Source organism: Malaclemys terrapin, chromosome 6, assembly GCF_027887155.1.
Source record: "Malaclemys terrapin pileata isolate rMalTer1 chromosome 6, rMalTer1.hap1, whole genome shotgun sequence".
NCBI classification, from domain to species: domain Eukaryota; kingdom Metazoa; phylum Chordata; order Testudines; family Emydidae; genus Malaclemys; species Malaclemys terrapin.
In genome coordinates this window covers 93,042,001-93,056,982 of record NC_071510.1, presented here as the reverse complement: position 1 = coordinate 93,056,982, position 14,982 = coordinate 93,042,001, and the positions used below count along the sequence as shown (strand labels likewise).

The 14,982-nt window shown below is 42.8% G+C and overlaps 1 protein-coding gene across 2 annotated transcripts in view; it reads right to left on the bottom strand.

Moving 5' to 3' along the window:
• The window catches only part of TRIM23 (tripartite motif containing 23), a 30,568-nt gene that overhangs the window by 10,140 nt on the left and 5,446 nt on the right, over window positions 1-14,982 (bottom strand). For both annotated transcript variants that reach the window (XM_054032135.1, XM_054032137.1), the window contains 4 exons: window positions 3,625-3,746; window positions 2,380-2,658; window positions 1,550-1,732; window positions 517-732 (listed from right to left, as the gene is read on the bottom strand). In XM_054032135.1, coding sequence (XP_053888110.1) covers window positions 517-732; window positions 1,550-1,732; window positions 2,380-2,658; window positions 3,625-3,746 — 800 coding nt within the window. The remainder of the gene's footprint in view (window positions 1-516; window positions 733-1,549; window positions 1,733-2,379; window positions 2,659-3,624; window positions 3,747-14,982) is intronic.

Below are 14,982 nucleotides of genomic sequence, written 5' to 3'. Positions count from 1 at the left end.
ATAATAGCATATTAAATAGACAAAACTGAAAAAAAATTAAAAATAAAGTTTCCTTTTTACTAAATATGTTTATTTACTTTTTGCTCTTTACTCATCTTGGACAATGAAAACAGACTGGTCAGTTTTATCTTTAGAATGGTAACTTCCTTCTCATACTTAGCACAATGCTGCAATGTTTGGGTTGCAAACCTTCCAGAGAACCACTTAATTCCAAGCAAACATTTTTCCACCCTGACTTTATTTCCAATAAATTATTCATTTTAGTAACAGCAATTTGTAAAACCTTTCCCCAATAAAACCTATATTTTTAGCCTGAGCTACACATCTGTGTCTCCATATTCACATCACGAATAATTACTATAATGTTTTCAATCTCACTTTATAGTAGTGTGTTTCTAACACGATAAAGAAAATTTAAAAGCACAGCATTGTCCAATTTAGCAGTTTATAACCTAAGCTTCATTTATGGACCGAACTATGCACTTGCTGCATGTTACACCTCACTTAATCACCTACCTGCTGTAAAGTCTTTTCACAGTGAAGACAAGCAGTTGAAACCTGTGACAACAGGATAGTCATGTCTTCTTGCTGTTGTCTGAGCCAAATCAATTTCTCCCGCACATGTGCGTCAACTACACTAAGTGCCATTTCTTCCTGGCGACAAAGGGTTTCATGAAGATCAGAAAAATAGGCTCGGATGCATGAACGGGCATTTTCTGCAGTACCTGGGACCTACAGTGTAAAGTCATAAAATCAAAGAGAGAAAATTAACAATCAAAAATCATTTTATCCAAACAGTATAATACTTAGTGCTGTGTTACATTCCAACTCCTAACTTCTAAATTATTTTGACCAGCAGATTCAGATCTCAACAGGCAGAGTTTTGGTGAGGGTTGTATATCTGCTCCCAGCACTAAGGCCCTTGCATAGGTTATTCCAATAAACAATTACTTATTACACGTATACAGTGTATGAAAATAAATACTATCAGGGAGAAATAACGTGAAAAAAATACAACAGCATACGAGGACACATGGACAAACTACTTGCCATAGTACCTCAATGCTGTATAAGTATATAGTTCTCCCCACAGCCGCTCTAATTTCAGGAAAATCAAGGAGACAATCAATGTGATAGAAGTTCTCCTGGAATCTCTCTTGAGACTCAGTCTTTCCAGGTGTGAGCTAGGGTGACCAGACGTCCCAATAAAATTGGGACTGTCCCGATAATTAGGTGTTTGTCCCGCATCCCGATATTTCGCGGCACTCCATTTTTGGGGTTTTTTTGCTCCCAGCACTCCAATTTTTTTTTTTTTCCTCCGCCGGCAACCTTCCCTCCCCCATGTGTCCCAATATTTTCTTCCTCTTGTCTGGTCACCCTAGTGTGAGCACATTCAATTTCCACTGACTTTGCAGAACTGAGGGTACTCAGTAACTTTCAGGACTGGACTCTGAGTGAACTCTTATGTATAATTCTTATACAACACTCCTAAAAGATTTTGATTACTACAGAAAAAATTATGTTGTGTTTGAGAAAAACAATTTCTTACATGTTCTGTATGGGCCATTCCAACTCCATCTTCCACTATTTGTTCTCCTCCTTCAATTTGTTGAACAATTCCAACTAGTTTTCTGGAATAGTCTGAGATTTCTTCTGTGAAGGTTCTTATACAGTGTGCCATGTCTAAAATGGATGCACGGATCTGGTTTGCTTCTGGTTCCAAAACAGAATGCTACAATCAAAAGTAACACATACCAAATGTCAGTTCTAAGTTTCCCTTCCAGTCACCATCAGCCCAGCTAAAATAAGGTTTTCCCCCATACTGTGCAAAAGAATTAGGGAAGGAAAAAGAGAGGAAAAATGTAGACTAAACGTAATCTTTGATAAATTAAATAAATCAGGTATTATTCATTTTGTTATGCGACTGAAACAGGGATCTAGCAATCACACAAATAACTATGTGTGCACATTTGTCTTTGCCCACTATCTTTAATAAAATGTAAAGCGAAAAAGGAAAAAAAACTATTTAGACGAGCTTAAATTGTCTGGGTGATGTTGCAACCTCTACATCATGAACAGCTAACAACTATCAAAACTGGTGGCTCGCATAGATGATGAGCCTTTCTGCCTTAATAAATAGATGAAGAACAGCACTGTGGTTTTACAGATCACAATGATTTTTGTTTGTTTGTTATTGCACTGTTACCACAGCAGTTGCATGCAGTGAAGGAAAGGAACAAAAAGGCAGTGACATTCTTGATAAAAGGCTCAAAGATCAGGCATAAACTCCCTCCCTCTCTTTGTGTGATTAATAATGGAAAAAAGTATTATTTTCTTAAATCACCCAACAGCATGAGTGTAATAGAAAAATAACAGTACCTTATGACCCTGATGCTTTCCATATTCTTTGCAGACACAACACATAAGGGGACTGGTCTGACAATCTTCTTCTAAACAAACAAATTCAATGGCATGCACCTGGTGCTGGCAACACATGGTCTTCTCATGAGGTTTTTCAGCAAGAGGTACACGCCTATGTTTTGCTAATGTCTTCGTAGAATGGGTAAGCTGGGAACACTCTGCACACAAGTGAGTGGCACAAACAGTGCAGTATACAGATGCAACATGAGCTTCATCTTCATCACAACGAATGATGCTCTTTAACAAAAAAAACCTTATTGCGTTAATATTTTATTCCAATAATTGAAAATAAATTAGATTAGATACTTTCAACTTGTTCAAGCCTAAAAATTTCACTCCCCTTAAAATCATTAATTGCTGAGGAACGTTCACCTTACTCCAAACGGGTGATTTTAAATTCTGCACTCTTTCACCAAGCCCTTCTTTAGAAATAAAAAATTCAGCATTTGAGTGAACCACAGGAGACTGATTTTCAGAGGTACTGAGTATCCACAACTCAAACTGAATTCAATAGGTACTGAAGATGCTCAAAAACAATGAAAGTCAGATCCGAGACCTTTCTCCAATGTCTCTTTTAAAAAACAAAAACAGGGTATCAACGGGTGAGCACCTCTTTTAGACAATACATTGTTTCTAGGACTGATTATATGGTACTGGCTCAATCACAATCTCACTGCAATAACACTGGTGTATAAGCAGCCATCAGGAAATGCTCAAAACAGCTAATTAATGCATTTACCAAATTAATGTAAAAGGATGAAATTTGGGAAAGAAAAAAATTAATTTCAGATTTTTAGGAGGTGTTGCAGCTTTTCTTTTTTTGTAATACTGCAGCTAAAAGACACTTATAAAGAGTGGCAGTCTCCAAAAGAGTTTTATGACCTTTTTCAGTGAACGTAAGTGTGCAAGATAAGTGGTAATTTTGGTTTTTCCTCTACTTGAGTCTATATGTATTGGACCATATTCATTGCACAAATTAATTATTCAAGTTTTTAGTACTTCTTTATTCTGAAAAAATGCAAACAATTAAACAGCAATTCGTTTATTAGCTGGGTGAGATCTAGGATTTGTATAGATACAATACATACACTCTGCAACCATAGGAACTTTTAATTTGGTAAGTGTTTGGTTTTAATTTTTGTTAAGCTAAAAACGAACTCTCTCTTCAGTTTTAAACAAAGATAAGCATTCTTGAATCAATACCTCTCCAGACTGGCCAATTACTTCTTCTGTTGTTCCACATTGGCCAGCAGGGCCATTCTGCAGTCGTTCCAAAAGCTCCAGCAAAGCAAAGTTTTTTTTCAAGCCCCACACACCTGAATCTCCTATTTTTGAAATAGAAAATTTGATTTAAAAACAACCACCACAAACTGCATTTGCGTTTCTGCCAGTTAGAGATTAAAAGAAATAAATATTCCCACTAAACTACTAGAACCAGTGTCAGTTATAAAAACAATTCTGGGTAGTTTCCACAGCACGGAAGCTGGCAAGATTACTGTAAGAATTTACAGTATTTTAGCAAAACCAGTGGTAAGGATCTGCAATATTTTAAGCAAAAAGGTAAAAAAAAATAGCCTATATTTATGACTGCCAAAAATCTGTACAATACAAAGCTTTTTCCTTGATCACCCATTATAAATATACTATTACCAAACATTGAACAGTAAAATACGATTTGCACCCATCCTTAAGATCCCTGCATGACCACAAAAGATCCAAAGGCAGCAGAAAATATATATTTCTGCTGCCCTAGCAGGTCCCGTAATGGAAAACCCACGAAGAACAACTTCATGCTTTATTGCATAACACAGACGTGAAATCTGCAGCAGATCTCATACTGGGTAAATGTTTGAGATCTGCTGCAGATTTCACAGCTGTGTTATGCAATAGGAGAAGTAGATGTGTCATCCAAAAACAAGGGACCACATAGAGCATTGATCCACATGGCCAAAAACACTGGAGGAAAGCGGCAAGCCACGTCCACTTCTCCTACATCATCACCGTTTTGCAGAAGTCAGCCTGTGGCTGGCCACCTGGAAGCACACAGTGATGCAGAGCAAAGACAGGGAATCCCCTACAATTCCTTGCCCCTGGGGCCACCCCTCAAGGATTATCCAAAATGTGGACAGGAACTGAGTATTTGCTCCTAAAATCCCAGGAAGGAAGCCACTGTCTGTGGTTCCCCTCTGCATCCAATACCATGGATGTGATGAGGCTTTCACAGAGGTGCCCCCTACAACGCTCTCCCTGCCAAGACCCTCAGGTACTTTTCACTCAGCAGGCCATATCTAAATAAAACCTAATATATCATTATACCGATTGATCTTCTGAAAAAAGAGGTAGGCAAACAAACGTAATCATCTGTCAATTTAACTTGTATTCATTACTGGGGAAGGGAGAAAGACATTCTGGAAACTGTTTCTCAGAATAACAATAAAAGTTACATATGATCAGCAAAGGGGGAAAAATGGATATCTGAGCTGACTCAAGATTTGTCTAGACCAGAGGTGGACAAACTACGGCCCGTAGGCCACATCCAGCCTGCAGGACCCTCCTGACCAGCCCCTGAGCTCCTGGCCCAGGAGGCTAGCCCCTGACCCCTCAGCTCAATGCACCACTGGCACAATGCTCTGGGCAGCGGTGCTGCAGAGCTGCAGCCTGACCTGGTGCTCTGTGCTGCGCAGTGGCGTGGCTGGCTCCAGTCAGGTGGCACAGCTGCCTGTCCTGGTGCTCTGGGCGGCGTGGCTGTAGTGCCGCCAGCCACCGGTGCTCCACGCAACGCGGTAAGGGGGTTTGGATAGAGGGCAGAGGAGTTCGGGGTGGTGGTCAGGGGGCATGGGTGTGGATAGGGGTCAGAGCAGTCAGAGGGCAGGGAACAGGGGGGTTGAATGGGGGCAGGGGTCCCTGGGGGTCAGTCAGGAAGGAGGGAGGTTGGAGGGGGTGGCAGGGGGCAGTCAGGGGCAGGGGTTCCGGGGACAGTCAGGGGACAGGGAGAAGGGGTGGTTGGATGGGACGCGGTCCCAAGGGGGCAGTCAGGAAGGAGGGGCGGTTGAAGGGGGTGGCGGGGGGGCAGTCAGGGGTAGGGGTTCCAGGGTCAGTCAGGGGACAGGGAATGGGGGGGGGTTGGATGGGTCAGGAGTCCCGGGGGGCCATCAGGGGCAAGAAGTGTGGGGGGGGTCGGGGCCGGGCCACACCTGGCTGTTTGGGGAGGCACAGCCTCCCCTAACTGGTCCTCCATATAATTTCGGAAACCTGATGTGGCCCTCAGGCCAAAAAGTTGCCCATCTCGGTCTAGACTGTAAAACTCCATAAAGGTATAATGTGTTGATGTCATTAAACCAACATTTCTCATTCCAATCAAGTCTGTTCACACTGGTACAGTTACAGCAATTTTGAGACATCATGTGTCTGTTCTGCACCATGTTAAACAACAAACAAAATCATCCAAAACACAGGACTTCTTGGTGATGGGGCACTTCAACTACGCAGACATCTGCTGGGAAAATAATATAGCAGGGCACAGATTATCCAACAAATTCTTGGAATGCATTAAAAACAACTTTTTATTACAGAAGGTGGAGAAAGTGTCTAGAGGAGAGGCTATTCTGCATCTGATTTTGACAGACATCAATGGGTGAGCACCTCTTTTAAGCCAGCATACTGTTTCTAGGATTTGGTTAAGGAGGAACTGGTTGAAAATCTGAAGGTGGAAAGCAGCTTGGGTGAAAGTGATCATGAAATGGAGGGTTCATGATTCTAAGGAATGGTAGGAGGGAAAACAGCAGAAGGGAGACATCAGCAAACTCAGAGAACTGGTAGGTAAGATCCCGTGAGAAGCAAATCTAAGAGGAAAAACAAGAGTTCAGGAGAATTGGCAGTTTTTCAAAGAGACATCATTAAATGGCATAAGAGCAAACTATACCAATGTGCAGGAAAGACAGGCAGTACAGTAAGGCTCTGTTTACACTACCAAGTTTTGTTGCCAAAAACTGCCTTTTGGTGACAAAATAGTGAATGTGTACACACTGCAATGCGACTTTTGTCAGAAAAAATGCCCAATTTCAGTGACAAAATATTTCCACCCCTACCAGAGACTTTTTTCTTTTCCCTTCTCTTTATTATCGACAAAGAGCCAGTGTAGACACCACGCATGCTTTAATCACTTTATTTGGCCTCCAGGAAGTGTCCCACAACCACCATCCTGACCGCTCTGGTCAGCAGTTTGAACTCTGCTGCCAGGCAGCCAGGTAAACAACAATCTGCCCCTCCCCTTTGCAAGCCCCGGGAATTTTAAATTCCATTTCCTGCTTGCTGGCTTGGCATAGGGAAGTCTCATCGCATCTTCCCAGATGACCATGGCTGGCTATCGCATCAAACGCTCTCCTGCCTGGACCACAGCAGAGCTGTTGGATATGATCAGTATATGGGGAAAGGAGTCTGTGCAGTCCCAGCTGCGCTTGACCCGTAGGAATGGGATACCTATTGGCACATTTCTTGAAGCTTGTGTGAAAAGAGCTATGATCGGGCCATGCTGCAGTGCAGACTGAAGATAAAGGAGCTGAGGCAGGCATACCATAAGGCAAGGGAGGCAAACCGTCGCTCCGGTGCTGCACATAAGACCTGCTGTTTCTATAAGGAGCTGGATGGTATCCTCAATGGTGACCCCACTTCCAAGAGCCTCGTGGATACTTCGGAGAGAACGGAGGAAGCGGAAAGAGTACCTAACCAGGAGGATGAAGTTATTGATGAAGAGGTGGAGCTAGACTTGGATGTGGAGCTCCCAGCAGGTCAACCAGTGGGGCAAGCAGCCAGGAACTTTTCTCCACTGCTGAGGTGCCTAGCCAGTTTCAGCAGTTGCTCTCCGGTGAGTAAGAAACCGATGAGACGCCTGGCAAGTGGCTGTGGCTTGTGTAGTGCGGAGGTGGGTTCAGGGCATAGAAATGTGAGAGGCTGGCCGTGTTTCTGTGAGCTGGACATTTCCCCGTGTAGCTAATCAGTACGGTGGAACAGGGTGTTAATGCACGCTGAGATCTCATGGGAATCCTCCAGAGAGATCTCCAGGAAAGTTTTCTGGAGGTACTCGATAATTCTCTGGTGCAGCTTGCATGGCAGTGCAGCTTTGTTCCTTCCCCCATTGTAGGACACTGTCCCGCGCCATTCGGCAATCACTTGTGCAGAGACCAAAGTGGCATATAGGTGAGCTCCATATAGAGCAGGGCAGAAGCCACAAGCATGCAGCAGATGTACCCTGGTTTCCCTGCTTACCCTCAGCAGTAAGATGTCTGCTAGAATGATCCCTGCCTGTGGAAAAGTGTGGGATAATTTTAGAGTTATTTCCCTGTAAAGCTGCACCACAACCCCTGCAAAGACTGCATGTTCTTCTGTCCAGGTGCAGCACCCTCCCGTACCCCCACCCAAAACTCACCATGTTTTGGGTGCTTGCAGAGATGTGTGCCTGGCGAGGGTCAGTGAGAAAGTGATTGGTACGTTGAAAAAGGTGCATATAAGTGAAATGTTTCAATGTTGTGCTTGAATTTAACAATCCCGCTTCTGTGCATTGTCCCGGGCTTCACCAGATGTGGCCTTCAGGGACACCCCATGCACCCCTGCCGACCATCTCTGCCAGATAAGAAAGAGGCCAAGATACAGCAAAGAAGACATGTTCTGGGAGGTACTGCAGTACTCCAGTACAGAGAAAAGGGAACGAAAGGAGTGCTGGGAAACCAAAAGGCAGGACAGAAAAGAGAATCAAGCATTTGCCAGGGATGCAACTGAGCGGATGATAAAAGTAATGGAGGAGCAAACAGAAATGCTCAAGTCTTTAATAATGCTGAAGAGTGAGCAGATCCGGGCTCGACCTCCACAGCAGCACATGCACAGTTCTTTACCAGCCTTCCCTCGCGCCCCCCCCCCCCCCCCCCCCTCCACACACACACACACACACACACACACTCTCCGCCCGCACATTCCTTTCCACTGTCTGGGACTCCTCAGTTTCCCCATCACTCCACCCCTTCACACAACTTTCACAATGACAGCTAGCTCTACACTCAGTTGTGACGGTCTGCCCTTTCCCAGTCCCTCCTTTCCCAGCAAGCATGTGTTTTACTGAGTGTCACTGTGCTTTTTCTTGGTGAATAAAGGCAAAAAGTTTTATAATGGTAAATCATCTTTATTTTGTTTTCTACAAATTCACATTGCAATCACATGTACACGTACAGGCATTTTAATAATTTTCTTACTGGGATATGAGGCCCCAAATGTCAACATAGTCTCCTAGGGAAAAAAAAAAAACATGGAATGCATCATGGAAGCTACTCTAAAGAAATATGTTGCTGCTGCTTATTGTCAAAGTGCTTCCTCAAAGTCTCCCTGATTTCAATTGCTGCCCTCTGGGCTCCTCTGACAGCCCTGGTATCTGGCTGCTCAAACTCAGCAGCCAAGCACTCTGCCTCAGCGCTCCACCCCTGAGCAAACATTTTACCCTTAGATTCACAGAGATTATGCAAAGTGCAGTATGAGGCTATGACTATGGCAATATTCTCCTCATTAAGGTCTAACCAGTCATAAAGGCAATGCCAGCGCATCTTTAATCTGCCAAAGGCACATTCAACTGTCATGTGGCATCTACTCAGCCTGTTGTTGAAATGCTCCTTACTGCTGTCCAGATGTCCCGTGTAAGGTTTCATGAGCCAGGGCTGAAAGGGGTAAATTGGGTGTCCCAAGATCACTGTGGGCATTTCCACATTCCCCACTCTAATCTTGTGGTCTGGAAAGAAAGTCCCTGCTTGGATGGTCTAGATACAGCAGAACCTTAGCGTTTCGAACACCTCGGGAATGGAAGTTGTTTGTAACTCTGAAATGTTTGTAACTCTGAACAAAACATTATGGTTGTTCTTTCAAAAGTTTACAGCTGAACATTGACTTAATACAGTTTTGAAACTTTACTATGCATATGAAAAATGCTGCTTTTAACCATCTGAATTTAAATGAAACAAGCGCAGAAACAGTTTCTTTACCTTGTCAAAAAAAATTTTTTTTTAAACTTTCCCTTTATGTTTTACAGTACTGTATTGTATTTGTTTGGGTGGGGGGGGTTGGTCTCTATTGCTCCCTGATTGTATACTTCTTGTTCCAAATGAATGTGGATGACTGGTCAGTTTGTAACTCTGGTGTTTGTAACTCTGAGGTTCTATTATAATACTTAGACCTGCCTCAGTGGAGGGGACTGAACTAGATGACCTACTGAGGTCGCTTCCAGTCCTACATTTCTGTGATCCTATGAAGTGTTATGCACAGCCATATGGGTAGGTAACCCAGGCCTGCTACACTCTGGGCAATTTTCACATCACACTGTGGGATATTTCTAGAGGGCCAGAGGACCTGTAGGAAGCAGTCAAATGCCTATAATTCCCCTGACTGTGTCCCAGAACTCACATCATGTCATTTCTAAATTGATTTCCCAGCCTGGAGGCAGCCCAGAATACTGTGATCCCCTGACCATTGCTAAGACAAATGCAGATCCTACAATACTGAGAACCTATGAGCATGGCACTAGCCAGAAAGCAATTGGAATTTTTGCAATCATTTGGGCAGAAATACAGAGAGCAAGAGAGAGACTTGCAACTGTCAGAGATCCAATCTGCCTGGTCTGATGCTATCTTGAGTTTTCAAAGGTTTCTATGAACTATTCCTTGATCAACTGCGTTAGGCTAAGTGCCACTCTTGGGCCAGGCCAACAGGCAGATTGTTAGGACAAGATAGGGTTGGGGACCTAGGACAACCACCAGTAGCCACACAACTTCAGAACATAGAAGGCAATTTCCTGGAGCTCTGTGATGAGCTCAACCCAGCACTACAGCACCAGAATTCCCAGTGGAGAGTTCACCCCAGCATGAAGGAGAGAGTGGGTTTCACCCTTTGGAAGCTGGTCACTCCCCAACTGCCACCAGTCAGTTGGGAACAAGTTCAGGGTTGATAAATGCAGTTGATGCTGTTGTACTGGAGGTATATAAGGCTATTCACCCTATACTAATGCTGCGTATGAGGGAGTGGCAGGACATCATTACTGGTTACGAATTGTTAGGGATCCCCAGTTTTTCAGAGGCAACTAATAAGACCTGTGTGTCCATTCTATGACTCCCATCCCACCAAACCTCAGTGTATCAGCTAAAAGAGATACTTCTCTATTGCTGTTCAGGCCTTGGTGTGTCAGTGTGACCAATTCACCATCAATCTTTGCAGGTCAGGAAAACAGGACCTAATCCACACAGCCACAATTTTCAGACAGCCACTACTTCCCCCTCAAACAGCACAGACTGTACCAACAGTTATCCTGGGTAACAAAGCTTACATACTACTGCCCTGGCTTACACAGCCATATAGTGGGAATTTTAGAAGGCTCAAGAATTTAACTGCACTCTGAGTAGCTGCACAATGTCAGTGAAATGCACATTTAATATGCTGACGGGCAAGAGAAACATCTCCTCTTCCACCCATTATTTCTGTTTGTTGTATTTTGCGTATTTGTGGAAGCAAGTGGGAAGTGTTTGAGGACATTTAAGCAGAGGTTCACCACTAGCTCTGAACAGCCTAATAGAAGACCTACTGTTGGCAATGTGGCCAATAGAGATAATGCTCTGTGCACATACTTAGAGAAGGGGACACAGTAATATCTTACTACATTTTAGCAGAATTTATTCTACTGGAAAAATTTACTTACTGCAGTGATATCTTTACTACTGCACTTTTCTGTCACAACCCCATAGAGGTAAGATGAGTATCTAGAGAGGCACAGCTACTTGCTGATACGCAGTGCAGTAAGCAGAGTCACTGTCAGAATATGTATCCTGCTTTCATGCTTCACATATTTATTATGTACACAAGGTACAGGTTTAAAACAAACGAAAGGAAGTATTTTTTCACACAACGCACAGTCAACCTGTGGAACTCCTTGCCAGAGGATGTTGTGAAGGTGAAGACTATAACAGGGTTCAAAAAAGAACTAGATAAACATGGAGGATAGGTCCATCAATGGCTATTAGCCAGGATGGGCAGGGATGGTGTCCTCCTTTACCTGGGGAACTCCCTCGCAAAACTCCCATTAGTCGGTCCCATTCACTAGCTCCTCTGGTCACTTAGGAGCGGGCTTTTTAAAGCCCTGGTCTTCCTAAGTAACCCTGCCCCCAGGTAAGGGCTGATGGGTGCTAAACGACTTAGGGATCAAAGCCTCATTAAGAAGCTCTCAGCCTTGCTAGCAGGTCACTAGGCTCAGCACACAATCCCCCAAACATCTTGTGCCACATATCTAAAAACCACAAAGTAGAATGGACAGGAAGTAAACATTTAATTTTTAATCTGCTAAAGTAGGTGGTTGGAAGCGTACGTCTTCAGACAAGAGATCAGTTTCGTGATTTCAGTATAATTTGCCAAGTAATCAAGATGTTTGAAGTCAGACCGAATTACTTTCACACCGTAACTTAATTACAAAATTATTCTGTATTAAAATATAGACCTTCAAGAACACTTGATCAAGTGTTTGTTTTATAAATAAAAAAATGTTGCAGGGATTAAGTCATGTGGTGTATAAATAGATTCTCCTTTAATTTCTCTAACACCTCAGTTCAAATGCTGCTTGGGGCACAAGGTAAAAATTTAATAATCTCATTCTTGTGCCTAGTGGGGATGTTTGTACATTACAAAACGACTACATGATCTGGCAGTCTCCCCTCAGAAGAGGCATAAGACAAATACCAGAGAGTATGCAGATCAGGAATGAGACATAGTAACAGAGCAGTGTAAGGAAATCTGGACTGATTCTAATCCAGTGACATCAATCTGTCACTTTCAAGAGCCTCAAAATTTTAAAAATTCCAAAGCTTACATATCTTTAGACACAAACTGCCTTAAAGGCAACTGACAATATGGTACAGAAAACTTAGGATATAACTTAATACTTCCATTACACACAAAATTCTAAAACTAAAACTGAACCCGAGTGCTCAAATAGTATCGGACATGAAGTGGAAACTTTGGGAAGGAGATACAGTCCATGGAAGGCCTTCTGCAAGGTCCAGGGATCTGCATGTGGAGATGGGTCAAGTCCTGGCAACAGTAGCTAGATTTTTGCCTATTACCACCTCCATGATCTGGAACACCAGGACTTTTGGTGGTGAGGGCGCACCCAGCGGTAGCCACTGGTAGAAGCTGCCTTAGCAGTAAGGCTCAGCTGAAGCACTACTTTATGGAAGCAGGTGAGGACAGGTGAAAAGACAAGGACGCCAGAACTGGTACAAAGACTTCCAACAAATCCCTTGGGAGCAATCCCTTCAGAGAGGTGGAACTCATGTTAATTACATGAGGGGGAGAAAATAACCATCCTTTACCCACAACATTTTGGAGGGCAAGAATGTTGTTGTGGAACTCTAAGAGTTTTCCTTCCAAGGGGCCATTTTGCAGATTTTTTCCAATGGTAAGGGATGAGGGTAAAATCACCTGCACCAATATTTAATCAGGAACTTCCAAATGTAACAAGCTTTACAGTGACTCCTTCACCCAATATCTCATTTAACAAAACTGTGTGTAAGAATTTGCAGACACCTGCTAAGACATGTTCCATATACGAACTTAAGAGACCTATAACACATACATTTCCAATTTTAATTTTCCACAGCAAGGTTGGTCGAAGCCAATTTCATTGGGGTGCTATAAAAATATAGAAGACAGAGTAATTTCCAATGTAAAGTAATAGTTTGCACAATTGTTTTTAAAAGACTTTGGTTTTATCTGTCCATTTCTGTAAACTGCTTTTGTCTTGTAATGTACTCCTGACAGAATTCTGCACCCCATAATTCATATGGCCTGCATATCTCTGTGGCCACCCCCCACGCAGAAAATTGCAAAAAAACAAACGAACAAAAATTCTGCCAGGGGACACACGTCTCTTCCCCGGCAGCGCGTCTGTTCCAGCGTGTCTGGAGCAGCCTCGGAGATGGGGGTGGGAGGCTGGGCATGCATGCCTGTGTGGTTAATCACCATTGGGGGGGGGAAAAGGGGTGAGGGGAAGAGGCTGGGCGTATGTGCATGCTAACAAGCGAGAGGGGGAGAGAGAGACTCTGTCCCTCTCACTTGCTACTGCAGCTCGCTGTGTTAACTGTTCCCATTCTCAGTCAATTCCCCCAGAGCATAAAACCTGTAAAAGTTTTAAGGCCCCTACATTGCCAGAACGATGTAAGGGAGCCTTATTATAAATAACAGTAAGGTAATCCTCAGCTAGCAAGATGTGTGTGCCTTTCTCGCTTTTTTCCTGTGCCAAAGTGGCACTATGGGGTTAGATTACAGCTCAGGATTTATTTTACTTACCCATTTAAAACAAACAAACAAACAAACAAAAAAAGACTTTGAGGGCAACATTTACCAAGCAGTCAATAAAATGTCAGGACAATCAAAACCATGCACTTTCCAAAGTACCCAGCCAGGTCCAGGACAATGATTAGCAAAACTGAATGACTTATGTGTGAAAGTCTGCGCAATTTAAAATAACATTCTACTTTTTGTGTGTGCACTGTTTGGTGTTCTGTAATGTAATTTAAATGAAAATCCAGGATTATAACTGGTATGCAGGGTATTAGTTACCAAGTGTTTGTAACTTGACTTCCATGTGTTTAGGAAATGCTGAATAGTTATTGTAACTTTTTTCTGTATTGTAGTTTAAATAAATTACCAAAACAATTGAAACTGGTGTGATTATATTGTATTATTTTGACAAATAAAATATGCAGAATTTTGCATAACTGTGAATTTTTTGGTGCAGAATTATGAATTTTTTGACATAGAATCTCCCCAGGAGCAGTAATGAGATTCTATGAACAGCTAACATATACATTTAGTAAAATACTTTTCGCATAGCATTATCAATAAATACTTTCAAATCCCACATTATTTCATCTGCTACTTCAGCAGTAGTCAGGAATTTCTAAACATGCCTTCCCAATTTGCTTTCTTTTAGCAGGAACAGTAAATGCATAGGCTCCATTGTGGGTAACTTCAGCAGGAGTACAATACAAGAAAAAAAAAAATCTGATTCTTTAAAATAAAGGAAGTCTAACTTGCATGCAGAGCTATGGATGTGTACTTTGGGAATCTACCTGAGACTTCCCCATAGAAGCTGGATAAATATTTGAGGTATCCTGTAGTAGCTTAGCTTCTCTTCTTTGGTTCTTTTATACACCAAGGCACCACATTGTTTCAACAACCAACTGAATAGAAAATCTGCATAAAACTCACTGTTACTAATAAAGGGCCTTTATGAAGTAGAAAGCAGCTCCACACAGCCTCACTGGCTACAAAACTTCCTTTATGAAAATACTTCTCCCTAATAGTGAACCTGTGATGTACATTTAGTCATTAAGCAGCTGGCTCAAACTACATCATTATAAGGGTAGAAAGCCCAATTACCATATATAGCAATCACGGTCCTGCAAATGGGGGGCTCATTGAGTCTATACTACCCGACGGATCGGCAGGCAGCGATCGATCCAGAGGGGGTCGATTTATCATGTC